This window comes from Pelophylax lessonae (genome assembly GCF_965119305.1).
Source record: "Pelophylax lessonae genome assembly, chromosome: 7".
Taxonomy (NCBI): Eukaryota; Metazoa; Chordata; class Amphibia; order Anura; family Ranidae; genus Pelophylax; species Pelophylax lessonae.
The window spans coordinates 255,251,997-255,279,181 of record NC_138774.1 but is presented as its reverse complement, the minus strand read 5'-3'; the positions used below and the strand labels follow the sequence as shown (position 1 = coordinate 255,279,181).

The window sequence follows — 27,185 nt, the reverse complement described above, 5'->3', positions numbered from 1 at the left end:
ATTCCAGTCACCGCCAAGTTTCCTTCTTGGGACCTGACCATTGTCCTTAAAATTTTTTGCAGTGAACCCTTCGAGCCTCTTGAGATCTGTTCCATCAGATTCCTAACACTGAAAACAGCTCTCCTAGTGGCTTTAGTTTTGGCTAGAAGGGTCGGCAAAATTCATGCGTTTTCAGTCACAGAACCGTATTGCATTATTTCGCAGGACAAAATTGTTCTGTCGTTTGACCCTGCTTTTCTTCCAAAAGTTGCAAGCAAACTTCATAGATAAGAGGCAATCATTATCCCATCGTTCTGTACAAATTCAAGTAGCGCTTAAGAAGAATTTAATAGCGTAGACGTCAGGAGGTGTATGATCGCATACATCGAACGCACAAAAGACTGGAGATCTACCATGGGACTATTCGTTCTCTTTTCTGGACCCTACAAAGGTAGGAAGGCTTCAAAAAATACCATTGGCAGATGGCTAAAGGCAGCAATCTGTGAGGCATATCAGGAATCCTCTGACTCCACCTTCAATAATCAAGCCACATTCTACCAGAGCAGTTGCTACTTCTTGGGCAGAAAGGGCCGGAGCATCACCACTCCGGATCTGCCGCTACCTGGACCAGCTTCCAAACGTTCATGAAGCATGAGAAGGTGTCTATGACATATGGTTATGGGGGTAGAACAGTGACTAATGTTGATGGTCTACCAATAGAGTAATACGATATATATCACAGCCTTTGGTTATTGGTTTAAAACTGAGGTACTGCTAGTGAGCAGCCATTTTTTATAATGTGGATCACGTGTTTCCTGTGTTAGGTGGGAGGAGCCTCTCTGTGAGCTGTCCTGGAAGAATCCTGAAAAGTGAGTTAACAGTTAATAACTCTGTTTTCTTCTGGTTGAGCGGCAAGTTAATTGTTCACTAGGCTTAGCATAGAGAAAATCTATTTATTATGTGCTTGGAGGAATTTCATTTAAAAAATGAAATTCTGCTTTTCCCCCTTCTCCCCCCATTTAAATTTTAGCACTTTTTTAGGGGGGGCGTGTACCTAGTTTTGATAGGTACCCGTTCCCCCTTCCTCTCAGATCATCTAAGTACAGCCCCTTCTTTGCCTGCAGCCTTTTGAGACACGTCACAGGTCCCAGAAGGCTGCGGGACTATTCATAAAGCACAGCGTGGCTCGTGCATATGCAGTGGAAAGCCAGCCGTGAAGTTACAAGCAGTCACAGCCAGCTTCCCACACTAGACATGTTTTTTTGTTTTTTCTATGGGGGGCGGGTACCTAGTTTTAATAGGTACCCATTCCCACTTCCGCTCAGATCACCGCAGCCTTCTGGGACACATCACAGGTTCCAGAAGGCTGCTGGACCATTTATAAAGTGCAGAGTGGCTGGCACATGCACAGTGGGTAGCTAGCTGTGAAGCCGCAAGCAGTCAAAGCCAGCTTCCCACACTAAACATGTTTTTTTTTTGTTTTGTTTTTTTTTTTGGGGGGGGAGGGTTAAGATCCTCTTTAACCTTTTGCTGGCTTTCAAAGACCTCTACTCTTTTAGTAATTTTCTCACCTGTTCATTCATATAATTGTGCCGACATATATTTCTGTTTGGGTGAAAATGGTATATTCATAAATTTCCATTGTGTTTGTTTCAGGTGAATTCCTGTGCTGTGTCTCCAGACTGCCTTCTTATCCTCACTTGCTCGGATGACACCAGGATACATGTATGGGAAGCAAAGAGTGGATTTCTAAAGCAAAAAGTAACAGGACATACAGGTAACCAAAAATGTAGCCAAAAAATGATTTCAGATTCTGGTAGTTTTCAACTCTGCATTCTCAAGATCAAGATTCTCACAGCCATTACATATCCCACTCCTTGTTGGAGTTCTTACTTTACATTGGTTAAAGCTGAGTTAGGGAAATGGTCACTGGAGTTCCAAAGCAATATACAAATCTATTGGTTTACTCAGCCCGCTATTACATTCTCATTTCTAAATTCTCACCTTTCACTATTGCTAAGGATTAAACATTTTCCTGTGAAGGTTGGTACTGAAAATATTTAAAGTGAAAATTTAGCTCAGTGAGCTTTGTTTGATTGCAGGGGACTAAAACGAGTTCCTCTGAAAAAAAGAACACAGTATATATAGTCATCTTTTGCTAGTTAAACAAATTTTTAATGACAGGCGTTTACGTCATGTTGTTAGTATGAGCTTTTTGGTTCTGAAATATCAAATGAATTAGCGCCATTCTAGTGTAGCCCTGCTTCCAGGGGAGTGGCTTAATACAAGTGTATCCTCTTCACTTCTTTCACCCTGAGCCTGCTCCAGCCCAACTGACACTATTTGTTCGGTCATGTTAAATGATTAAGACCACAAGTATTGCAGTGAAAGAACAAATTTACTGCTTTTAGATTTGAAATAAAACAAGGGTATACAAACAGAATCAGGAATAATGCAAAGGTTGCCAATGATGTAGATCCTGAGTCCCCAACCAGGAATTAGAATAGAGTTCAGCACTCGGGATCTGGAACACAGGCCACACATATATATATGTAAACAAATACATATATATGCTAGAGGATTGTGTTTAGCAACAGTAATAACACACTGGATGTTTTAGTATATTTAGAGAGTGACTGCAAATTAAGATTGACTACACTTAGTGAATAACGTAGAATAAACAGTATAACAATACTAGCTTAAATATCTATCTATATACTAGTGGGGGGGGGGCCTTATACTGAACTGCAAGAGTCTCCTGGAGAGTGAGGCCTCACTAGTCTTCACTGGCAAGGAATCCCCAATCAATCCAAGGAAAGTAATTGCAACCCAAATAAAGGTGATGATGACCTGTGATCCCCAAAGTAGTCAATAATTGTAATCCACAGAGATGAATGTAAAACAGATCTTGATGCTGCTTAACAGGCAAAACACCCTAGGACTGGACAGAGGGCTTAAGGCCTAGTTCAGTGGTCCTCAACTCCGGTCCTTGGGGCCCACTAACAGGCCAGATTTTAAGTATTACCTTGGGGAGATGCAGACTAGAATACTGCAATCACTGAGCAGCAAATGAGATCACCTGTGATGTAATTTAGTTATCTTGCAAACCTGGCCTGTTAGTGGGCCCCGAGGACCGGAGTTGAGGACCACTGGCCTAGTTCACCCACCTCGCACTATATGTAACTGCAGTGTCCAGTGGTATTACTATAACTCAGTATGGCCTTATTGCTCAAACAGTTTGGCAGTCCTGCACTGACTCAGTCTAGGTCTGTGATAAATGTAGATGTAGGTACTGGATATCTCTCACCCAAACCAATTAAATTCAAACTAATTCAAAGTCACTGTCTTTGCAGAACTTTAAAAACAACAACAGTTTGAACAACACCAGCCGTGCTGAAAAATGAATGGTCTTATGGAAAGGCCAAATACAGAGCTTGCTAATATATCACTATAGGATAGCAATATCCATGCCAATCTCTATGGTAGGTGTAAATAATCAATCAAATAAAAGTGTTATAGATATAAGTTAAAAATATCAAGTAAATAAATATCATCAAAAACTCCCAATAAATAATTAAATAGGTGCCATAATGTGCATATGTGACTTGGTGAATGATATATAAAAATTAATAGGTATAAAATTAGTAAAAAGTAATACAATCAACAATATTAAAATATGAATGAGTTATGAATAGAATAAACGGTGACTTTAGTGCTCAAAAATTAGTAAAGTCCTCAGTGAAAGTGAGTCTTCAAAATTCGAAGGTGCAAGTGCTCAGGCGTGATTGGCTATATCATCGATTTCTTGCCACGTGTGGGTGAATAGATTGGATGACTTACCGGATCTAGTGGGTCCTATATGCCATATGGCATTAGCAGTGGCGTAGTGTGGGGGTGCCGGCCGCACCGGACGCAACATCTGGCGGGGGCGCATCCGCAGTGTCACTCTGTCTGTCTGACTCTGACATACACAGTTCCCACACTGTCTGCGGCTGCCTCCATCTTTAGGCTGGGAGATGTCCAGGGCGGCCGCCCTATGGCTGAAAATGGCGGGCTGGGGCGGGGCTTGACTGTGCCTCACCTGTCCATTGGTGTAGGGTCGGGTGGCGTTGCAAGCCAAGCCCGCCTATGCCGCCTCTCCTCACTGCTCAGTCAGTTTAGCAGCGAGTTTAGCAGCGAGTGAGTCAGCAGCCTGGCACTGTCACAGAGTGGGTTTTTTTTTAAATGACCTGATTAGAGCCAGAGGCTCCAATAGGCTTCAAAAAAGGGTGGATCCAGGGCGCAGAGCAGTGCGCCCCGAGCCCACCCATTGTGTGACAGTAACGAATAAAAATTAGTTGTTGTCACACGGATCCTTCTCCTGGCCAATCAGGAAGCGGGTCCGAGAGGAGGAGGCGGGAGGACTCGAGGAGACGTGGGGAACTGAGGAGAAGCCACCGCTGCAGGTAAGTCTCTCTGCATTTAAGGGGGCACGCTGGTCTGTCTGCATTTAAAGGGGGCACGCTGGTCATTCTGCATTAAAAGGGGGAACGATGATCTCTCTGCATTGAAGGGGGTACGCTGGTCATTCTATGTTGAAAGGGGGCACGCTGGTCACTCTGCATTGAAAGGGGGCACGCTGGTCACTCTGCATTGAAAGGGGGCACGCTGGTCACCCTGCATTGAAAGGGGGCACGCTGGTCACTCTGCATAGTAATGGGGCACGCTGGTCACTCTGCATTGAAATGGGGCACGCTGGTCACTCTGCATTGAAAGGGGGCACGCTGGTCACTCTGCATTGAAAGGGGACACGCTGGTCACTCTGCATTGAAAGGGGGCACGCTGGTCACTCTGCATTGAAAGGGGGCACGCTGGTCTCTCTGCATTGAAAGGGGGCACGCTGGTCACTCTGCATTGAAAGGGGGCACACTGGTCATTCAAACTTGTATTTAGATGCATTTTACTTTAATTACGTCAGTATTTTCATAACAAACAATACATGTGCTTAGGGAGTAAGGGTTTCAATCTAGTGGAAGAGACTCGAGTGCTAAAATCCCGCGGGTTAGGGGGCGCAAATTAATTGCCTTGCCCCGGGTGCTGGCAACCCACGCTACGCCACTGGGCATTAGAACCATTCGAGCTTAATAGCCATAAATCTGTAGCAGTGAGCTGAAGCTTGGAAACACAGGATTCCTCCCAGTGGTAGTATGGAGTGTGGTCACAAGCCTTGTTCAGCAGCAGCCAGGCAGATACGTGCAGGATCAGGATAAGGTTCAGAAACCGGAAGGTGTCAGTAACAGGCTGGCAGCGGGGTACCAAGTCAGGAGGCGGAGACGTAGTCAGAAGTCCAAGCCAAGGTTGGTAACACAAGCGAGCAGCAGATGTAACAGGCAGGGGTGATCCAAGAGAGGAGTTAAAAAAACAAAGAAAGTCCTGCGCTGGTCTTCCGGATAAACAATTCCTAGGACAATAAGTTCATTGACCACAAATCCATATAACAATAATTATCGTGATGATGATAAAGTTGATAATTGAAACCACCACTCACAGTGCAGCCAATCCCTGGCATGGGATATAAATGCAAATGTCTAAGCTAAAAAGAAGGGTGGCGCACAGGAGTGGTATAAATGTACAATCACCCCAAAATATGAACGCAGTCAATAGGGGGTAAACAAATTGAATTTATTCATATTACAAGTTAAAAATGAAGAAACAGCGTCTGGTTCTCTGATCTTGGAAGTCAATGAAAACATTGTGAGGGTCCTGGAAAGATCGATAGAGTTAGAACACCCTATTTGGAGATGCCTCTTGGGGGGTGGAATACCCCTAGGGTAGATGGAAAAATCCCTGGTGGAGGAGAGGAGTGAAGCCAGGTGTATGGCTGGCATGTGTGTCGGCCGAAGCCCACATCACTTCCGGGAACTCAAGCTTCTCTTTGGTGCTGTGACAATGAGCACATGCCACCTTTGCTCATCTGCATGCGTATGATAGTCCTTGTGTAACAAAAAATCCGTGCTGTGGATGGACTGAACTGGCTGCGGCCTCCCTTCTATATATAGTCCCGCAGAAGTGTATATAGAAAATATAAAATTTGGGGTGAAGGTGTATGGCGCTGCCTAGATAAGGGCAAAAAGTGTCTAGTGATGACACACAATCATATATAAATAAATCACATGACGTCGCCACCCCCTGCTTCTGATGATGTCACATCGACGAAACGCGTAGAGTCATCCTGTCATTTCTGCTCGCTTGGAACACACTTCCATTTTTCGGAACGCACAGCATTCCGGAAGTGTGCTATCTGTCTGGAAACAACGGCTTTACAATTGCTTGTATCATTGCGATCTTTGTGAGTACATTTCTTTTTCTTCAGGCAAAACTTGTTTACAATACTTCACTATGTGAGCCCTTTTCTCCTTTACATAAGTCCTGGATCTCCTATATACATTTACCTTGTATTGCTACTGATGTTCGCTATTGGAGGAGATAACATCTCTCTTGAGCCCAACAATGCTTATTACCCCTGTGTGAGTATATATATCTGGTGAGTGTGGTCCTTATTGTGAGGGGATCACCAGAGTTTCTTCACCTGCACAAGTCACGTTTGGCAGAACACCAGGATTTTTACCGAGTTCTATGTGTTCACTTTTATGGACTATGGTGTAAATTGCACTGAGCCACCTTACACTTGTCGCTTTATTTTTATTTTTTGTCAGTTATACATTGGATATATTATTGAACGGTATATGATTTACTAATTAGTGGTAAATATTTAACTTTATGTCATGAATTGATGCAGTGTGTCACTTTTGTATATTTGACTATATCTATTTACAATTGTTGACTACTATTTTTTCTATTTCAAAAAAGTTTTTGATTGCATTTGGACACTTTTTATCGTAATTTATTATATTTCATTTGATTTATTTATATATGATTGGGTGTCATCACTAGACACTTTTTGCCCTAGGCAGCGCCATACACCTTCACCCCAAATTTTGTATTATAGTCCTTGCTCATCTTTTTAGACTTCTATGGTTACAATTCTGCACATGAGCATAGGATAAAGCACCTGCTGCACGGAAATAAGCACCTGCTGCATGAGATCCCTAACACTATATCCTCAGCAGGCATATGCCAAAGACATTATAACCACAAAATTTGCTTTAACCACTTGACATCCGGAAGATTTACCCCCCCCCCCTCCCCTTGGTACATGCAAAGCTGTACCAAAATAAAATAGATTTCCTTTTTTTCCCCAAAAATAGAGCTTTCTTTTAGTGGTTTTTGATCACCTCTGGGGTTTTTTATTTTTGCGCTATAAACAAAAAAAGGAAAACAATTTTGAAAAAAACAAACAATTTTTTACTTTCTGCTCTAAAATATATCCAATACAAAATGTAAAAAATCAAATTTTTCATCAATTTAGGGTAATATGTGTTCTGCTACATATTTTTGGTAAAAAAAATCCCAATAAGCATATATTGATTGGTTTGTGCAAATGTTATAGCGTCTACAAACTATGGGATACATTTATGGAATTCATATTTTTTTATTTTTTAGTAATGGCGACGATCAGGGACTTATAGCGGGACTGTGACATTGCGATGGACAAATTGGACACCTGACACTTTTGACACTTTTTTGGGAACCAGTGACACTAATACAGTTATCAGTGCTATAAATATACACTAATGCACTTTTTAGCACATAAATTTGTACTAATGACACTGGCTGGGAAGGGGGTTAAAATCAGGGGTGATCAAAGGGTTTAATGTGTGCCTAGCTGGGGATTCAGTGTAGTGGGGGAGGTGCTTTTACTGGTGGAGGGCATGGATCGGTATTCCTGTTTACGTAGGCAGATTGGCATTCTGCCTGTTTAGAGAACGATTAGCAGGTGCCAGCGAACATCAAGCCAGTGGGACCCGCTGTGTAGATTCAAAGCGGAAAAGAGCCACCAGTGGCGCACACTCGCGTCCCAATACCCGGAAGTGAAAGATCACATATATATACGTGATCCTGCACAGCGCGTCCGCCCTATAGCATAGGGTGACTAGATGTCCCCGGTTTCCGGGGACAGTTCCTGAACTGAGGACACTGTCCCCAGACCATGTCTGTCCCCAGTTTTGTCCCCAGATTCAGGGCCGGATAAAAGTAGACAGGACATCCCATGCTGGCTGAGAAACAGCCTGATGGCTCGGATGCCAAAACCCCCTGCTGGACGATCTCGCTGCCGCTCCTGTTGCTGTTTACTGGAGGAGAGGCAGAACCAAAAGTTTACTGTGTGGACGGCTGAGACATGGAGGAGAACAGATGGGGATGGGGGGGTATGTTTGTACACAGGTGAAGGCAGTGGGGGAGCAGGGGTCAAAGCTGATGCAGTTGCATAGAGAGATTGAGAGTTTAGCTGTTTTGGGGGGAAGGGCTAAGAGGTGGCTACAGAGGTAATCTGTGAGAGAAGGGTGCAGAGGTGAACTATGGAAGTGTCCTCTGTGCATAGCAAACCTCTGAACCCTGCACTCTATGCCTAACATCCTCCTGTATGATACGTAGTCCTGTGCCCAGCGCTCTGTGTATTATGTAGTTTGCTTTGTGTATTATGAAGTTCTGTGCCATTTACCAATTCAAAAATCATGTCTCCAGATTTAATTTTAAAAATCTGGTCACCTTACTGTAGCAGTAAATACACTATAAAGTGGGCAGCAAGCTGTTAATTACTATGCCGCAAGCGAGAGCCCCACTGACACATACTGTATAAACCTCAGCATAATAATTTATGGGGTGGGCAACTACATGGCAGATGAGGTTTAATGTTGAAAAATGTAAAGTAAAGGGAGGCCCGGAGCAGGAGCGGAGTGATAGCATAGGGCCAGCATGACTAGGTGGACAGGGGAGTGGTAGGGGTTAAGTTAGGAACAAGTTAGACAGTGGTGTCATGGGGGGGAGCTAAGTTGTTGAGTTTAGATTCAGGGGGAGGTGGGGCTGGCAGGCAGGAAGAGGTGGGAACTGCTGGGGGGCGCCAAAATCCCCTCACTCGGCAGAAGAAGCGTCCCTCCCTCCCTCTCTATTGTTTAAACTCTATTTGTTGGTTCCTTGGTGGGGGTTTGTTCTTTTTCTTTGTTTTTTGACAATTTTGCCTGGGATGTCGTGGCAGCTGTGGCGTCTTTTTGTTGGTCTTTGCTGGAAGGTGAAATAACCTTTAAGTCAAGATAATGGTTCGGGACCCACTGGTGCTAGGTTCCCTCTGGTGCGTTCCAGTTGAGGTCAGTTTGACTGGAAGGAAACATGGGTACACTGCGGGTAGAGTGTTGTCTCAGAGCTGGATTTTTGCGGCTGGAGGCCTAGTATGTTTAAGTGGGCCCGCAGTGTAGTATTTATCTGAACATTTAAATGGGGGGCCTCAAAGCTTTAACTGTTTTTTGACGTTTCTTTTTTAAGGAATGGTTTTTCCTTTATGTTAATTTATGTTAATTTAATTTGAAATTGGTTAATAAAAGGGCTGCTATGGACAATTTTATTCCACTTACGGTTTTGTCTCGATTATTGGGATAAGGTAAAGGTGAAAGGGTGTAAGTGGGTGGTGGGTTGGCCTTTCAGCCAGGTTTATAGTGACATCTGTTCTACGCTAGTCATGCACTTGGTCGTCAGAAATACGAAAGCAAGCTACTCACTGGGGGGGGGGGATCTCTAGGTGAGTCTAGGATGGAAAAGGAACTGGGGGTACTGGTAGACAACAGGCTTGGCAGTGGCATGCAATGCCAAGCCACTGCAAGCAGGGGCGGACTGACCATCCGGGCATTTTGGTCACTGCCCGAGTGCCCGCGGTCAGGGGGGCCGGGCAGAGCTGTCTTTCTGCATGGGCATGCTGGGAAGTTGTCCAGGGGGCCCCACGCAGGGTAGCAATTTTCCCCATCTGATCCCTCAGGACGCTGCAGCAGCAACTTTAATGTGCGCTAGACTGGATGCTAGGCTGGCCAGCCGCCTAGCGTCTAGCAACCAGTGACGTGCGAGGAGAGGACCCAGAATGCAGAGCGAGGAGGATCTTCCTCGTTCTCCTCTGTGCCTAATATGGAATGTGTGGCTCCACCCACCTCCCTCCCTTCCTCTTCACTGTGCGGCCGAGAGAAACTGCCTGACTGCCATCAGGAGACCTCAGAGCAGGACCAAGGCAAACTGCTGTGCTGCTTGAGGATATATCTGTCATTCTAAATCTTGCTTATATGGTCTCTCTGAGGTAAATGTGGCTGTGTTCACAAATGCATGTAGTAAAACGATTGTATTTTATCAAAAAACAAACATCTTCCCTCTCAGATAAGAAATGACATTTTTACATCTACCTACTGTGACTGTTCTATCACACGTGCACAGCCTGATCATTCCCCACAGCAAATGTCAGAGATAGCACTGTTCAGTGTTCACAAAAAACTACACTGTGTATTGCTAGAATAAGATTTATATGTAGCAGGGTCTTCCATTATACAAGTTGTAAAAGACTGCTGCTTGACATTTGGAAGGAACTCGGCTCTATCTAGTGGCCAAAATGACACATTGCAGCTGTTCTGTGATTTTCTGTGATTTCCTACATGATCCATGATTATCTTGGAGTACCAGGGTGCACTGCTTCACTGCACAGCCTTCTGGGGGAAGCTTTATAAAGGAAGGGAGGAGCCAGGCTCACTCTCTTGGGAAAGACACAGTGAGACTAGCAGGAAGCCAGTGCTGTGGGCTGATTCTGCGGACTAGGCCTGAAGCCTGGGCCTGAAGTGACTGAGTGGAAGCATTTCATCCTCAGTAAAGGAGCCTTCCCAGAGAACCCATTGATGCTCTGCAGAGACTGGTGTTGCCCACATCTAACCACAAGCGCGGCTGGTGACAGAAATCAGAGGTGGAGAGCTCCTGAAGAAAGAGGCTGGTTGGTGAGAAGGGCACCTGCCCACAAATTGATTCCCTGTTGGGAGAAAGTGTCTCCGGGTGGTACTATATCAGTAGCTGATGTTCTGTCACATACTTGAGGCCTAGTGTACCTCCCTAGAAATCACCAAGTGAGTACCAGTGTATAAAACGCCAGGATACAACACTTGCAACACTAGTGAGCCGCCCATCCCTGTGAGACAAGACATTAAGTGCCTGTTTGGAGCCTTTAACTTTACTGTGTCCCTCCTAGAACTGCCTATTACCTCTCTTGGATTATAAATTGATGTGCACCAACATTTGCTAGCGAAGACATCCATCCGAGGATAGAAACTGTGTGTGTGGGGTCCGTATAAGTCTGGCCTATATTGTAAAGTGATTGGACGTGTACAGAGAGTAACTTTAAGGGAAGGGCTCCTGTGTGTCATTTAACTACACAAGTAGACCTGTGTAGCTGTATTAATTACATGACTTACCAATTTGATTAAATTCCAGTTCATTAGATGTCTCCTGCAGTATGTTGTGAAGTCCATTTGTATTCTAATGTAAGCTGTTCTCATTGCACCCCAGTGAAGTTGTTTTAGCTAAACGTAAACTTTGGTGTCGCACCCGGGCCACAGGGAGCTACTGGAGAAAGGTAACCAGATATTTATTCTCATTTAAAGTGATATCTGCCAATTTTTGCTCCTTAATAGTCCTCTGGTGTTATTGTGTCAGTTGTGCCTAGGGAGGGTTCGAGCCACGTTTGAGGGTTGGTAGGCAGGACGTAGACCCAATAGTCTAATCAGCAGCTCCTACGGGGGTAGCGCTACAGGTGGGGGCTCGTCCGGGATATCTACAGTCCTGCAACACAACCCTCTCAGCCACAGAATCCCCCTCAACGCAGAAATGGATCCTACCGCTGCAGCCGAAGAGAATGTCGTAGTGGAAAATGGCCTAGTGGTTGAAATCAAGGGAGAGGTCTGGACTGAGGAAAACTCAAGGGAGAGGTCTGGACTGAGGAAAAACTCCTCCCAGTTTAAAGGGCACTGTCCACAGACAGTAAATTCTGGGTGACTGACATAAAGACAGACACCACCTTTCCACACACATATGCATTGTGTGAGTGGAGGAAGGGGGTCCCTGATTACTTTAAGGGGACCAGTGTAAAGACTACTGACAAACAGAACTTTTCTTAATACATCCAGAAGTCCTTACTGAAGGTCCCTCATCCACCACTCCTGGGGGATCCGGTAAAGAAAAAGGTGTCCAAGAAGGGAGTCACTACCTTTGTCTACCTTTAGCTCAGAACTGTGTGCTGTTCTCGGGGAAATCGTAGCAAAATGTAGTAAGGACTCCCCAAACTATCTGATGACTGGATATAGGAAGCTCAGGACATTCTCTTGGAAACAGCCTGTGCCTTCAACAGAAGATGGGTTTGAAGAGTGGTTAGATATCGCCACTGAGGCTTTGGAAGAGTGGGAGGTACCAGAACAGCACAAGAAACAGAGAATCACAGAAAGTTTAAGGGGACCTGCACTAGAGGCCGTACGTAATCTCAAGCTCAGCAAAAAGAACTGTACTGCACAGGATTATCTAGACATTCTACAAGATGTATTTGGTCAGACGGAGAACGTGGCTGAACTTCTTTACCAGTTAGACCACTGTTACCAAGAAGAGGAAGAGAAGTTGTCCGAATTTATTAGACGCCTGGATAAGATCATCCATCATATCCTGTTAAAGAAAGGGATAGACCCCCGGAAGGTAGATGAGACTCGTGCACGGCAGGTGCTGAGAGGGGCTCAACCTTTAGATCCCATTGCCATACTGTTGCGAACTCACCAAGATGGTGGCATTCTAGAATACCCTGACCTGATCCGAATGGTCAGAGAAGAAGAGGTCATGTTGGACAACAAAAAGAAGAGTCGGCAGTTTGACTCAACTGCTCGAGTCAGAGTGATAAGTGTAGAAGAAGGTGACTCGCAAGTTGAACTCCTAAAGACCCAGGTGTCCCAGTTGATAGAAATGGTGTCTATCCTGACTAGTCAGACATCCACTCTACCTAATGGGAACATATCGGAGAAGCCAGATGAACCTGCTAACCTTAGAGCAGATCCGGAACCGATACCTACAAGACCTACAAGATTGTTAACTTGTTTCAACTGTGGGGGAGTAGGACATGTTAGAGGAGTATGTCCCAGTCCAGGAAAGGTTGTCTCAAAACCTTGCAAGCCAGCGGAAAACTTCAGAGGGCCCCAGGTGAAGGAGTCAACCGGGTGCCCGCCAGTTTCAAGGGACTCCAGGAGGCTCACTGGTTCAGGGAAACTGAGTCAGGGAGTCAGATCTAGGTACAAAGCCCCTAGTTCTATACTCCAGGCTACTGAGGGGAGGAAAATCAATGCACACCGGGCTCAGCGGGGACTGAATCCAAGGAAAAAAAGGAAGAAGAAAAGAGCTTGGGTGCAGAGAACTGAATCAGACAACAAGGCCACTTCAAGAGAATTCCCAACTAACTTGGTCAGGCCCTCCCCTGTAGTCTCCGTTGAGGTAGAAGGAATTTACACAAGAGCCCTCCTTGACACTGGGGCCCAAGTGACTCTTCTGTATAGAGACTTCTATGATAAACACCTTACCCATCTACCTCTGCAGAAGTTGGAAGATCTGGAGACATGGGGTATCGGGACTCAAAGTTTTCCCTATGACGGCTATCTGCCAATCAAGTTGACCTTTGACCCATCAGTGGCTGGTGAAGCTGAAACCTTCGACACCCTAGCGGTGGTCTGTCCTCGTCCGCCAAGGGCCAACAAAAGCTCTCTCGTCGTAGGGACCAACACTGACCTGGTAAGGGCCTCCTGACACAACTGGTCCAGGGACAGGATGCTCCAACACCAAGGATTCACCCCATGCTACGGCAGGCCTATCAACGACTAGTATTGGAGCAAGAGACTCCTGCAGAAGGAGTTGGAAGACTCTGGAAGTTGGACAGAACGGAAAAGGTCTTGCAGTCAGGAGAGGTGGCGTGTCTGAAAGCTTCGGTTAAACATGGAAACAGCCGGGCCCTTTTATCATCTTTGAATCAGGTCCACAGGAAGAGGCGAGAGGGATAGAAGTAATCCCCGAAGTGATCCCTTTAAAGGTGTTACAGAAAAACCGTGGAAGGGTTTTAGTGAGTGTCCGAAACGCCTCTACTACACCGGTGAAGGTACCGGCCAGAGTGCTATTGGGCCAAGATAACCCGGCTACCCCAGTTGTCCCATCTGATCTTGAAGAGAAGAGAAGGGGTGAAGTTGTCATAGAAGAGCTCTGCTCTGGAAATGCTGCCCTCCCACTGGAATGGGTGAAGAGAGCCAAGGCACAACTTGCTCGATGGAGAGAAATATTTTCTAAAGATGAGTTCGACGTGGGATGCGCCAGGAGTGCCACTCATAAGATCCGCTTGAGTGAGGACAAACCTTTCAGAGAAAGAGTTCGGCGAGTTCCCTTAGGTGACTTAGAAGATCTACGTGAGCAGCTGGCAGAACTCAAGAAGACCGGGATTATCCGAGAATCCAGGAGCCCATATGCTTCTCCGATAGTGGTAGTCCGGAAGAAAAACGGATCTCTGAGGCTTTGTATCGACTACCGAACACTGAACAGAAGAACCATCCCAGACCAGTATACCACTCCTCAAATTGAAGACGCCCTACAGAGCCTGTCAGGGGCGAAGTGGTTCAGTTTGATGGACTTAAAGAGTGGGTACTATCAGATCCCCATGCACTCTGAAGACCGGGAGAAGACAGCCTTCATAACCCCCGTGGGGTTCTTTGAGTTCAATCGCATGCCTCAGGGGTTATCAGGAGCCCCTGCTACTTTCCAGAGGCTGATGGAAAGGACCGTTGGGGATATGAATTTGATAGAGGTACTGGTATACTGTCATGGTCTTACCTTCTTGCTGTTCTCCTTCGTTTGACATGTGCTGGCGGCCATCTTGGTTTCTGGGTTTCTTGTAGCCTCCCACCCTGCGGCTCCTCCTTCCCACTGGGAGGAGCTGGATGCCTAGCTCATATATATAGGAGGTCTGTGGCTTCAGTTCCTTGCTTGGTCCTCCTGTGTTCACATGCTTCTAAGACTGCTGCTGCTTCTGGTTCCTGATCCTGGCTTCGTCTGACTACCCTGCTGGTTCCGGATCCCGGCTTCGTCTGACTACCCTCCTGGTTCCTGACCTCTGGCTTCGCAAGGACTCTGCTTCGGTTTCGCCATCTGTTTGGACTTTTGCTTTACAGCTTGATTTTCAATAAAGCCTTCTTATTTTCACGTATCTGTTGTTGTACGTTTGGTTCATGGTTCCGTGACATTAGGACCAAGCCATGAATTCTGACGGTACAGGGCCATCCTCGCTACTCACGCTGGTTGCCAGACTTGATCAGCAGGATTACCTGTTGGGTCAGTTCGCCGTGGCGTTGCAAACCCTGCTTGTACGCACGGCTCATTTCGCTCCCGTTGCCGATGGGTCGGTTGTCGCTCCTGGGCCCGCTCCTACTGCCGCTCCGGTTGTTGCGCCAGAGTCTACCCCGACACCTGTTGTTGCGCCTGCGGTGTTTCGGGGTATGACCGGTTCTGCCCCCCTTCCACAGCGTTTTGGGGGAGAGCCAACTCAGTGCAGAGGTTTCCTTAACCAGGTGGGCATTTATTTCGAGTTGCTGCCACATGCCTTTCCTACTGAGAGATCAAAGGTGGGCTTCTTAATTTCGCTGCTCTCGGACAAGGCCTTGGCCTGGGCCAGCCCTTTATGGGAGAACAACAATCCGGTGGTTGCCGAGTTTTCCGGTTTTGTTGCTTCTCTTCGGAGGGTATTCGATGTGCCGGCTCGTGCTGCATCTGCTCTGAAGCTCCTTATGTCCATCAGGCAGGGTTTACGATCCGTAGCTGAATACGCCATTGAGTTTCGTACCCTGGCAGCAGAGGTGGGCTGGAATAATGAGGCTCTGGTCGCTGCTTTCTCTCATGGTCTCTCGGATGCCTTGAAGGATGAGGTTGCAGCTAAGGACCTACCAGTGGAGCTTGAGTCTCTTATTTCTTTCCTGATTTTGATTGACACCAGACTCAGGGAGAGACCTTCCTTTAAGGAGAGTCTGCGGAGGCCTCCTAACAGATTGGCGCCTACCTTTGCTGTCCCACCCGTGCCTCCCTCTCCTCCCACGCCTCCTGGGGATGACTTGGCTGGGGGTGAACCCATGCAGCTGGGGTTTGCTCGCCTGTCCGAGGGGGAGAGGGTACTCCGGAGACGCGAGGGTCGATGCATGTACTGTGGTCTCGGTGGGCATTTTCGGTTGGCATGTCCGAACCGTCCGGGAAACGCTCGCACCTGAGATCCTGTCGGGGGCAGATCTTGGGTGGAGTCTCCTCGTCCCCGGTTTCCCGTGTTGACAAACCACTGATCACTGTTGTCCTCTCCTGGGTCGGGGGCTCGGTGACGACCCAGGCGTTGGTGGACTCTGGTGCTGGTGGTTTGTTCATTGATAGTGTGTTCGCTGCCGCCAATTCCATTCCTCTGCAGGCTCGAGGTTCTCCACTGGCTCTTGAGGCGATAGACGGCAGACCCCTTCTGCCGCCACACGTGACTCATGAGACCCTTCCAGTGGGGATAGCCATTGGTGCCGTTCACAGAGAGTCGGTCTGCTTCCAGGTTATTTCGTCTCCACACTACTCGGTGGTCTTGGGGTACCCCTGGCTCCAGAAGCATAATCCGACTTTCGATTGGAGATCGGCCGAGATCCTCTCGTGGTCACCGCAGTGTGGGGCTAGTTGCATCCATGGGCCTGTCAAGTTGCTGTGTACTTCCTTGGACTCTCTGTTGCCTCCTGAATACGAGGAGTACCGGGATGTATTCGATAAGGTGCGCGCGGTTGCCCTACCTCCGCACCGCCCATACGATTGTGCCATCGAGTTACAACCTGGTGCCGTTCCTCCTCGTGGCAAAGTCTATCCACTGTCGGTAGCGGAGAATGAGGCCATGGAGGAGTACGTGAAGGAGGCGCTTTCACGCGGACACATTCGCAAATCCTCGTCCCCGGCAGGGGCTGGATTTTTCTTTGTGAAAAAGAAGGGCGGTGAGTTGAGGCCTTGCATCGATTACAGGGGTCTCAATCGCATCACGATAAAGAACGCTTACCCGATACCCTTGATTTCCGAGCTGTTCGATCGCCTTAAAGGGGCCACGGTCTTTACCAAACTCGACCTGAGGGCGGCATATAACCTCGTAAGGATCAAGGCGGGCGATGAGTGGAAGACCGCGTTTAACACCAGGACCGGTCATTATGAATCCTTGGTTATGCCCTTTGGCTTGTGCAATGCGCCCGCAGTCTTTCAGGAATTCATCAACGATGTTTTCCGTGACCTGTTGCAGCAGTGTGTGGTGGTCTATTTGGATGACATCTTGGTATATTCTGAATCCATGGAGACCCACATTCTGGATGTCAGACGAGTGTTGCAACGGTTACGAGAGAACAAGCTGTTCGGTAAGCTTGAGAAATGCGAATTTCACCGATCCCAGGTAACCTTCTTAGGTTACATCATTTCCGCTGAGGGGTTCTCCATGGATCCTGAGGAGGTTTCGGCTGTCTTACAGTGGCCCCAGCCCAGTGGTCTTCGCTCCCTGCAGCGCTTTTTGGGCTTCGCCAATTATTATCGGAAGTTCATCAGGGACTTTTCCATGCTAGCCAAGCCTCTCACGGTTCTGACCAGGAAGGGCAGTAATTCCCAGGTCTGGCCGCTCGAGGCCATCCGAGCTTTTGAGGCTCTAAAGTCCGCCTTTGTGTCGGCTCCGATTCTGTCGCATCCCATCCCTGGGTTGCTCTTTGTCCTCGAGGTGGACGCGTCTGAGACGGGAGTAGGCGCCCTTCTGTCTCAGCGTAGAACACCAGAGGGTCCTCTGCTTCCTTGTGGGTTTTACTCCCGGAAACTGTCTTCCGTGGAATGCAACTATCAGATTGGTGACAGGGAGTTATTGGCCATCGTGCAGGCCCTTAAAGAATGGAGGCACTTGCTCGAGGGTTCGGTGGTTCCGGTCCTCATCCTGACGGACCACAAGAATCTGACCTACCTTTCTGAGGCCAAGAGATTGACACCACGTCAGGCCAGATGGGCTCTGTTCTTGTCACGTTTTAATTACGTGGTCTCCTACCTACCCGGTTCCAAGAACATCAGGGCGGATGCCTTATCACGGCAGTACTCCGACCTGTCCAGGGAGGAGTCAATTCCAACTTCGGTCATACCTCCAAATCAGATCCTGGCCGCCATTCGCACCAGCCTGACCTCTCCCCTGGGTGAGCAGATTTTGGCGGCTCAATCTGGTGCTCCCTCTGGGAGACCCAACGGCAGATGTTTTCTGCCTGAGGAGTTGCGCACTCGGTTGCTGCGAACCTACCATAACTCCAAAACCGCGGGGCATCCTGGAAAGAATCAGCTGTCCTGGGCTGTTTCACGTCTGTTCTGGTGGCCTTCCCTACGTTCCGACATCGCCGCATATGTAGCGGCATGCTCCGTTTGTGCCCAGAGTAAGTCCCCTCGGCACCTTCCGTTGGGCCTTCTGCAACCCATAGCCACCGGGGAGCGCCCATGGTCACACCTGGGCATGGATTTCATTGTGGACCTCCCTGCATCCCGAGGCCATACGGTCATTCTCATGATTGTGGATCGGTTTTCCAAAATGTGCCACTGTGTTCCTCTCAAGAAGTTACCCTCTGCTCAGGAGTTGGCCACGATTTTTGCCAGGGAGGTCTTCCGGTTGCACGGTTTGCCCAAGGAGATTGTGTCGGATCGGGGGAGTCAGTTTGTGTCCAGGTTCTGGCGCGCCTTTTGCTCCCAGTTGGGGATTCATCTCTCCTTCTCCTCGGCCTATCACCCTCAGTCTAATGGGGCCGCAGAACGATCCAATCAGGCCTTGGAGCAATTCCTTCGTTGCTATGTCTCCGATCACCAAGACAATTGGGTTGACCTCCTGCCTTGGGCTGAGTTTGCCAGGAACACGGCGGTGAACTCTTCCTCTGGGACGTCTCCCTTCATGGCCAATTATGGGTTCCAACCTGCCGTGTTACCGGAGGTATTCTCTCCCCAGGATATTCCGGCTGTGGAGGATCACCTTTCCGTCCTACGTGCTTCTTGGGTTCAGATCCAGAAGTCCCTTGAGGTCTCTGCGCAGCGCCAGAGACTCCAGGCTGATCGCAGACGAGCGCCTGCTCCTTCCTACCAGGCCGGAGACCGTGTAGGGTTGTCCACCCGCAACCTCAACCTTCGAGTGCCCACTCCCAAGCTGGCGCCTCGCTTTGTTGGTCCCTTCTGAGTGCTTCGCAGGGTAAACCCGGTAGCCTATGCCCTTGCGCTTCCTCCTGGCATGCGGATCTCCAACGTGTTTCATGTCTCCCTGTTGAAGCCACTGGTGTGTAATCGTTTCACTTCCTCGGTTCCTCGGCCTCGTCCGGTCCAAGTGGGCAATCGTGAGGAGTATGAGGTGAGCAATATCCTGGACTCACGCCTGGCCCGCGGTCGGGTGCAGTTTTTGGTTCATTGGCGTGGTTATGGTCCAGAGGAGCGTTCCTGGGTTCCCTCCGCAGATGTCCATGCTCCTGCCTTGCTCCGAGCCTTCCACGCACGCTTCCCTCAGAAACCGTTCTTTACTCCGCGGAGGAGGGGCCCTTGAGGGGGAGGTACTGTCATGGTCTTACCTTCTTGCTGTTCTCCTTCGTTTGACATGTGCTGGCGGCCATCTTGGTTTCTGGGTTTCTTGTAGCCTCCCACCCTGCGGCTCCTCCTTCCCACTGGGAGGAGCTGGATGCCTAGCTCATATATATAGGAGGTCTGTGGCTTCAGTTCCTTGCTTGGTCCTCCTGTGTTCACATGCTTCTAAGACTGCTGCTGCTTCTGGTTCCTGATCCTGGCTTCGTCTGACTACCCTGCTGGTTCCTGATCCCGGCTTCGTCTGACTACCCTCCTGGTTCCTGACCTCTGGCTTCGCAAGGACTCTGCTTCGGTTTCGCCATCTGTTTGGACTTTTGCTTTACAGCTTGATTTTCAATAAAGCCTTCTTATTTTCACTTATCTGTTGTTGTACGTTTGGTTCATGGTTCCGTGACATATACTTGGATGATGTTATCGTGTTTGGCAGGACTTTGGAAGAACATGAGGAGAGGTTGGAAAAGGTCCTAAAGAGACTACATGAAGAAGGCCTGAAGCTTTCTCCTGAGAAGTGTCAGTTCTATCAATCCTCGGTCCATTACCTGGGCCACATCGTGTCTGCAGAAGGGGTAGCCACCGACCCGGACAAACTGGAAGCTGTCGCCTCCTGGCCGAGACCTACAAATGTGACCGAACTTCGGTCGTTCCTGGGCTTTTGCACCTATTACAGGAGGTTTGTGGAGGGGTTCGCCAAGGTTGCCCGACCCCTCAATGAGCTACTAAAGAACGAGGAAGATGACATTCCTGAACTGGTCAAGCCGGTGAAGTCCACCATGGGACCCCGGAAGGCTAAGGAATTCATCCAGGATCAGTGGACCCCAGAATGTGAAGTGGCTTTCATTCAGCTGAAAAAGAATCTAACCACTGGCCCTGTGTTGGCCTACGCAGACCCCATGAAACCATATGAACTACATGTCGATGTCCAGCCGAGATGTGCTGGGTGGGGTACTCTACCAGGAACATGAGGGTCACTTGCGACCTGTCGCCTACGTGAGCAGGAGTCTACTACCTGCTGAAAGGAATTATCCTACCCACAAACTTGAATTCTTGGCCTTAAAGTGGGCAGTGGTCGACAAACTGAAAGATTACCTGTACGGAGCTGAATTCATTGTCAAGACAGATAATAATCCCCTTACCTATCTGTTGACTACAGCCAAGCTGGATGCCACAGGACACAGATGGTTGGCTGCCCTCTCTAGCTTCAACTTCAGCCTGAAGTATCAGCCAGGAATCAGGAACAGGGATGCAGATGCCCTATCCAGAAGGTTGCACCACACGAACCTGATGAATAATGGACCCATTTGGCTCCAGAAGGGGTGCGTGCCCTATATCAGGGAACTGAACTTCGATCCAGAGGAGGATCAAGAGCCGAAGAGATTGGGGTTTCGGCTGTCGGAGTACCCAAATACTATTGCAGGGTGACCCAGGTTGAAGGGGAAGATTTAACCCGGCTGTCCAAAAGGGACTTGAGGAAGGAGCAGCTGGAAGACCCTCTGGGAAAACTTCTTTTGGAAGCCTTGGAGATCCAGCGCCCTGAGTTGCTTCTAACCGACTCTCCTCAGGGGGCCCGTCTGTTGCATAGAGAGTGGACCCGGTTACAGATCCGAGAAGGGGTGGCCTACCGAAGAGGCCCATCTGAAGATCTGGAGGAGAAGTGGCAACTGTTCTTACCAGCTAAATACAGGGAGAGAGTTCTGGCTGCTCTTCATGATAATCATGACTATCTGGGACCTGAAAGAACTTTTCAGCTTGTCAGAGACAGGTTCTACTGGCCCTGTATGAGGGCCGAAGTTGAAGGATACTGTCATTCTTGTGTCCGATTTATACAAAGGAAGACTCTGCCACGTCAAGCAGCCCCAATGGGCCATCTGCAAAGCCAGGGACCCATGGAACTGGTGTGCATTGATTTCCTTTGCCTAGAGCCTGATCTGAGTGGCCAAGGGAATGTCCTTGTGATAACAGACTATTTTACCAGATACGCCCAAGCATTCCCAACAAGGGATCAGAAGGCCTCTACAGTAGCCAAAGTTCTTGTAGAAAAGTTCTTTGTACACTATGGGTTACCACAACGCCTCCATTCAGATCAGGGAAGAGACTTTGAAAGCAGACTGGTCAAGAGACTGTTAGATCTGTTAGGCATCCAAAAGACTAGAACTACTCCCTACCATCCACAAGGGGATGCCCAGCCGGAACGATTTAACAGGACTCTTTTGGACATGTTGGGGACTTTGAGCTAAGAGAAGAAACAGCATTGGGGCAAACATGTAGCTGCCATTGTGCATGCCTACAACAGTACTGTCAGTGATGCTACTGGATATTCCCCTTATCGTCTAATGTTTGGACGAGAGGTTCGGTTGCCAGTGGATTTGGCCTTTGGCATCTCGCCCGATCACACCTCTTCAGCATCGCACAAGGGATATGTGGACCGACTGCGGAAGAGTCTGAAATCGGCCTATGATAAAGCTCAGGCCACATCTGATCAACGTGGACTGAGGAATAAAAGGAATTTCGACTTAAAAGTTCGGATCCAAGACTTGCGACCAGGGGACAGGGTATTGTTGAGGAACTTGGGTGTCCCGGGAAAACACAAGTTGGCAGACCGCTGGAAGTCCCAACTTTATGTTATCTGCAAGCAACTACCAAACCTCCCTGTGTATCAAATTCGGCCTGAAGGAAGTGTGGGTCCATTGAAGACTTGGCATAGGAACCATTTACTGCCTCTCTCTGAAGCAGTTTGCATGCCTTCTGTCGTAGATTCGCCAGAGACCCCTTCGACCTCTCGCCTGTCCAGACCAGTCACCAGATCTCAGTGGACACTCCCAGATGTGAGGGAGGGAAATTCTCCATCTGAAGATCTGGAAGATGAAGAGGAGGTACCTGTCATCTCAGTTACCAGAACCCACACCTGCCTCCCTGTCTTCATCCGAATTGGCTGAAAGAGGAACCCTTCGGGCAGAAGCCCCCGAATTCATACCTTTTCACATGCTTGCAGAAGAAGTAGTTGATGATGAAGATCCTGAGGAGGAGGTTGCACCTTTCTCTGAAGAAGAACTGACCGCTCTTGAAACATCAGATTCCTGTGTGTTGGAACATGAGGAGGAGGACATTGAAGAATCCCCAGAAGTGGCTGGTCCTAGTACCTCTGAGATCGTGCCTCCCAAAGAACAGAGGGAAAGGAGAGTCATTCACCCACCCAAAAGACTGACCTATGACCAATTGGGTGAATGCTCGGAAGAAGCTATCTTTACTTCCAAACGATTTCTTGATCAGCCTAGTTCTTCCACCGCAGATTTGGTGGAGGACAACCCTAGCTCACCCCCAGGCACATCTGTACAAGCCACCCAAGTGTCGGGGGTCTGTGAACAGAATTACCTTCCCTCCCCCGACAATTGGTGGGAGGTTCCTATGTCGTGTTGTAATATGCAGTTGTTAAGTTTGAACTCTGCTTATGAAAAGGAAGATGATTCCCTGTTATGCATATGTTAATGTTTTTTTTTTTTTGTGTACTGCCAACATATGCACTGGAGTACATGCTGTTGTCCTCTTTGGGGACCAAAGTTTCTCAAGTGGGGGGAGTGTGTAGCGGGGTCTTCCATTATACAAGTTGTAAAAGACTGCTGCTTGACATTTGGAAGGAACTCGGCTCCATCTAGTGACCAAAATGACACATTGCAGCTGTTCTGTGATTTTTTGTGATTTCCTACATGATCCATAATTATCTTGGAGTACCAGGGTGCACTGCTTCACCGCACAGCCTTCTGGGGGAAGCTTTATAAAGGAAGGGAGGAGCCAGGCTCACTCTCTTGGGAAAGACACAGTGAGACTAGCAGGAAGCCAGTGCTGTGGGCTGATTCTGCGAACTAGGCCTGAAGCCTGGGCCTGAAGTGACTGAGTGGAAGAATTTCATCCTCAGTAAAGGAGCCTTCCCAGAGAACCCATTGATGCTCTGCAGAGACTGGTGTTGCCCACATCTAACCACAAGCGCGGCTGGTGACAGAAATCAGAGGTGGAGAGCTCCTGAAGAAAGAGGCTAGTTGGTGAGAAGGGCACCTGCCCACAAATTGATTCCCTGTTGGGAGAAAGTGTCTCCGGGTGGTACTATATCAGTAGCTGATGTTCTGTCACATACTTGAGGCCTAGTGTACCTCCCTAGAAATCACCAAGTGAGTACCAGTGTATAAAACGCCAGGATACAACACTTGCAACACTAGTGAGCCGCCCATCCCTGTGAGACAAGACATTAAGTGCCTGTTTGGAGCCTTTAACTTTACTGTGTCCCTCCTAGAACTGCCTATTACCTCTCTTGGATTATAAATTGATGTGCACCAACATTTGCTAGCGAAGACATCCATCCGGGGAAAGAAACTGTGTGTGTGGGGTCCGTATAAGTCTGGCCTATATGGTAAAGTGATTGGACGTGTACAGAGAGTAACTTTAAGGGAAGGGCTCCTGTGTGTCATTTAACTACACAAGTAGACCTGTGTAGCTGTATTAATTACATGACTTACCAATTTGATTAAATTCCAGTTCATTAGATGTCTCCTGCAGTATGTTGTGAAGTCCATTTGTATTCTAATGTATGCTGTTCTCATTGCACCCCAGTGAAGTTGTTTTAGCTAAACGTAAACTTTGGTGTCGCACCTGGGCCACAGGGAGCTACTGGAGAAAGGTAACCAGATATTTATTCTCATTTAAAGTGATATCTGCCAAATTTTGCTCCTTAATAGTCCTTCTGGTGTTATTAACTCATCATATTGTGTCAGTTGTGCCTAGGGAGGGTTCGAGCCACGTTTGAGGGTTGGTAGGCAGGACGTAGACCCAATAGTCTAATCAGCAGCTCCTACGGGGGTAGTGCTACATATACATTTCTAAAATATTCATATACAACAATATGACAAAAGTTCTTCAACTACTTTGCTTTTTTTTTTTTTTATCCAAAAACTACTTTGCTTTCTAACAGACACTTCGTTTTTTACCTAGAGGGCAAGTGTATTTTCAGTGAACCATATACAGTATGTTGAATTATTTTTGCAATGTTTCATTTTTTTATTTTTTTTTAAAACATATTTTATTGTGAATTTTCAGCACATGAACAGATATAATAAACAGATATAATAACAGGTGTCACAATGCATAAGGTACTTCAAGAGGGACAACCAGTAAAACAATATGTCAAGTACCAGAAATAAACCAATCAAGTCTCAGTGGCTTGGAGTAGTGTAGCAGCCTGCAAATCATAAGGTAATACAGGAAACCACATATTAGTAATAATGCATTGCGACTAACTTCGTGCTAGAGGGGAGAGGGGTGGGGGGTGGGAGAGATGGGGAGGGGAGAGAGACTGAGTGAGGGAGGGTAAAAAAAAAAAAGGGGGGGGGAGGGGTGTGAATAGGATGGTAAGGGATAAGAAAAGGGGAAGGGAACCAACACAAGAGGTGAAGATCATTATACCAGACATCATGTAACTAGATAACAGTAACATTAACAGTAATCCTAGTTCCTGAGGGTTGGGAGGGGGCTCAAGAAAACTGGGATCGAGTCCTGGGTTCCAGGAAGAGGTCCAGGTGTTGATTCCAGTTGTCACAGGCTGTAAAGGTATGGAGATATAGGATTCCCATTGCAAGAGATGAGTGAACAACCAGCCTTCACCAGAAGCAGCAGTATAGGTACAAGTGGTGAAAGAAGTGTTGTCGTGACCTTTTAAAGTTTCAGAGAGACGTTGGCTCAACGGCTAAAAAGTATGAGGCAAGCGGTGGATGTTCACTAGTCATCCATCAATGGCTCACAGTCGACAGCGGGTGTAGGAAAGCAGTCCACTTGTGATTGAACTTGGTAAGATTGGGGGAGGTGGAAGTTTTATTTTCCAGGACTTCCCTGGCATACAATTGCTCCAGGCCTGCTATCACCTCAGCCAGAGTGGGGGGCACAGGTTGTATCCATTTGGCCAGGATAGCTCTCCTAGCTATCATGTAGCAGGTATTCAGCCAAAGTTTATGTGACTGGATGAGGAGGCATTGTTTCTTAGTTAGCTTAGTGAGGAGTATGTCCAAGTTTCCGAACAGGAGTGTGTAAGGATTGCCAAGAGTAGTCAAGCCCGTTATAGTGGTGACATAGGATTCAACTGAGGACCAGAAGGCTGCGATGTGAGGGCAGGACCAGAGTCTATGTGCGAGAGTAGGTTTGGGGGTGGAGCAGAGTGGGCAGCAAGTCGAGTGGAGGCCTAGTTTGGACCGTGAGTATGGGACATAGCTGCGGTGCATTATTTTAAATTGTTGTTCCCTCCAGAATTCATTGGTGATGGCCTTGTGAGTGGCCAGGTATCCAGCCAGTATAAGTTGTAGGGCGTTTGGGTCAGGGAAGTCTTTTTCCCAGGCCGTAGAGAGGAAGGTCGACTTGCTGAGTGAGGGGGAGGATAATAGGGTTTTGTAAATGTCCGAAATTTTGTGAAGATCCTGTTCCAGAAACTTGTCAACTATGGTCCGCTTGAACCTGAGCATCCGGTTAGGGCAATTTTTAACCACAAAGCTAATAGCCTGCAGGACTCCCAGTGTGTGGCCCATGGGCAGTTGGAAGCGATCTGCAATTACGGTTGTAGGTAAGGGGGTACCCATTTCTGGATCAAACATTTGGGCAAAATAGAGGAGATTCTGGGCTTTCCAGTCTTGGAATGGGTGGTAATGTTGTGCCTGCGGAAAAAGGGGGTGTCCCCGTATGGGCAAATGAAGCGACATGTTAGGCGATGCTTGAGTCTTGCGGAGTATTTCTCTCCATGCAATGGTGGTGTCTCTGATGAGGACATTGTTCTTCAGGTGAATCAGGAGGTCACTATGTTTGCAGTGTAAAAGGGCAGCCAGATCATAGGGTGAGGACAATTGGGATTCAAGATGGAGGTTAGAGTACCTGGAAGTTTTGCCAATCCAGTCCAACCCTACTCTGAACACACAAGCAAGATTATACAGGCGGGCGTTAGGGAGTGCCACCCCTCCCTCCCTCCTCGGCAGATACAGTTTCTGGAGGGCGATGCAAGGCCTCCTGCCCTTCCAGAGAAAGGTGGTGAGAGCCTTCGTCAGTCTCTGCATATCTTTGTGCCTCACCAACAGGGGTATCGTCTGAAGAGGGTACAGTCATTTTGGAAAGCCCACCATTTTGTAAAGATGGCATCTGCCGAACAGGGAGAGCAGAAGGCCCATCCACGTGTCCAATGTTGAGACAATCTTAGTGATAATTGGAGGGATATTTAGGTGGTCGATAGATGAGGGAGTGCGACCAATTTTGATGCCCAAGTAGGTAATAGATGTCTTTGCTATCGAGAAATTTGGAGTGAATGGCCATGGATTATGTTTGGTGTGGTGGAGAGGTAATATTTCGCTTTTCGAGAAATTAATTTTGAGTCCCGACCGCAAGCGGAAATCTTCAAAGATTTCATGGACCAGCTTGGAGTCCCGGACAGGGTCAGATGTAAATATAAGAATGTCATCTGCGAATAAGGCTATGCGGAGATCGGAGCTTCCGATATGGATACCATGTAGACCAGGGTGGTGTAGAATAAATCTAGCCAATGGTTTAAGGGGTAAGTTAAACAGGAGAGGGGATAGTGGGCATCCCTGCCTGGTACCCCTACGTAG

General features: G+C 47.8%; 1 protein-coding gene across 3 annotated transcripts in view; it reads left to right on the top strand.

The window, feature by feature from the left end:
* WDR38 (WD repeat domain 38) overlaps positions 1-27,185 on the top strand; it is a 1,427,946-nt gene that overhangs the window by 272,203 nt on the left and 1,128,558 nt on the right. For all 3 annotated transcript variants that reach the window (XM_082264625.1, XM_082264623.1, XM_082264624.1), the window contains exon 2: positions 1,636-1,756. In XM_082264625.1, coding sequence (XP_082120751.1) covers positions 1,636-1,756 — 121 coding nt within the window. The remainder of the gene's footprint in view (positions 1-1,635; positions 1,757-27,185) is intronic.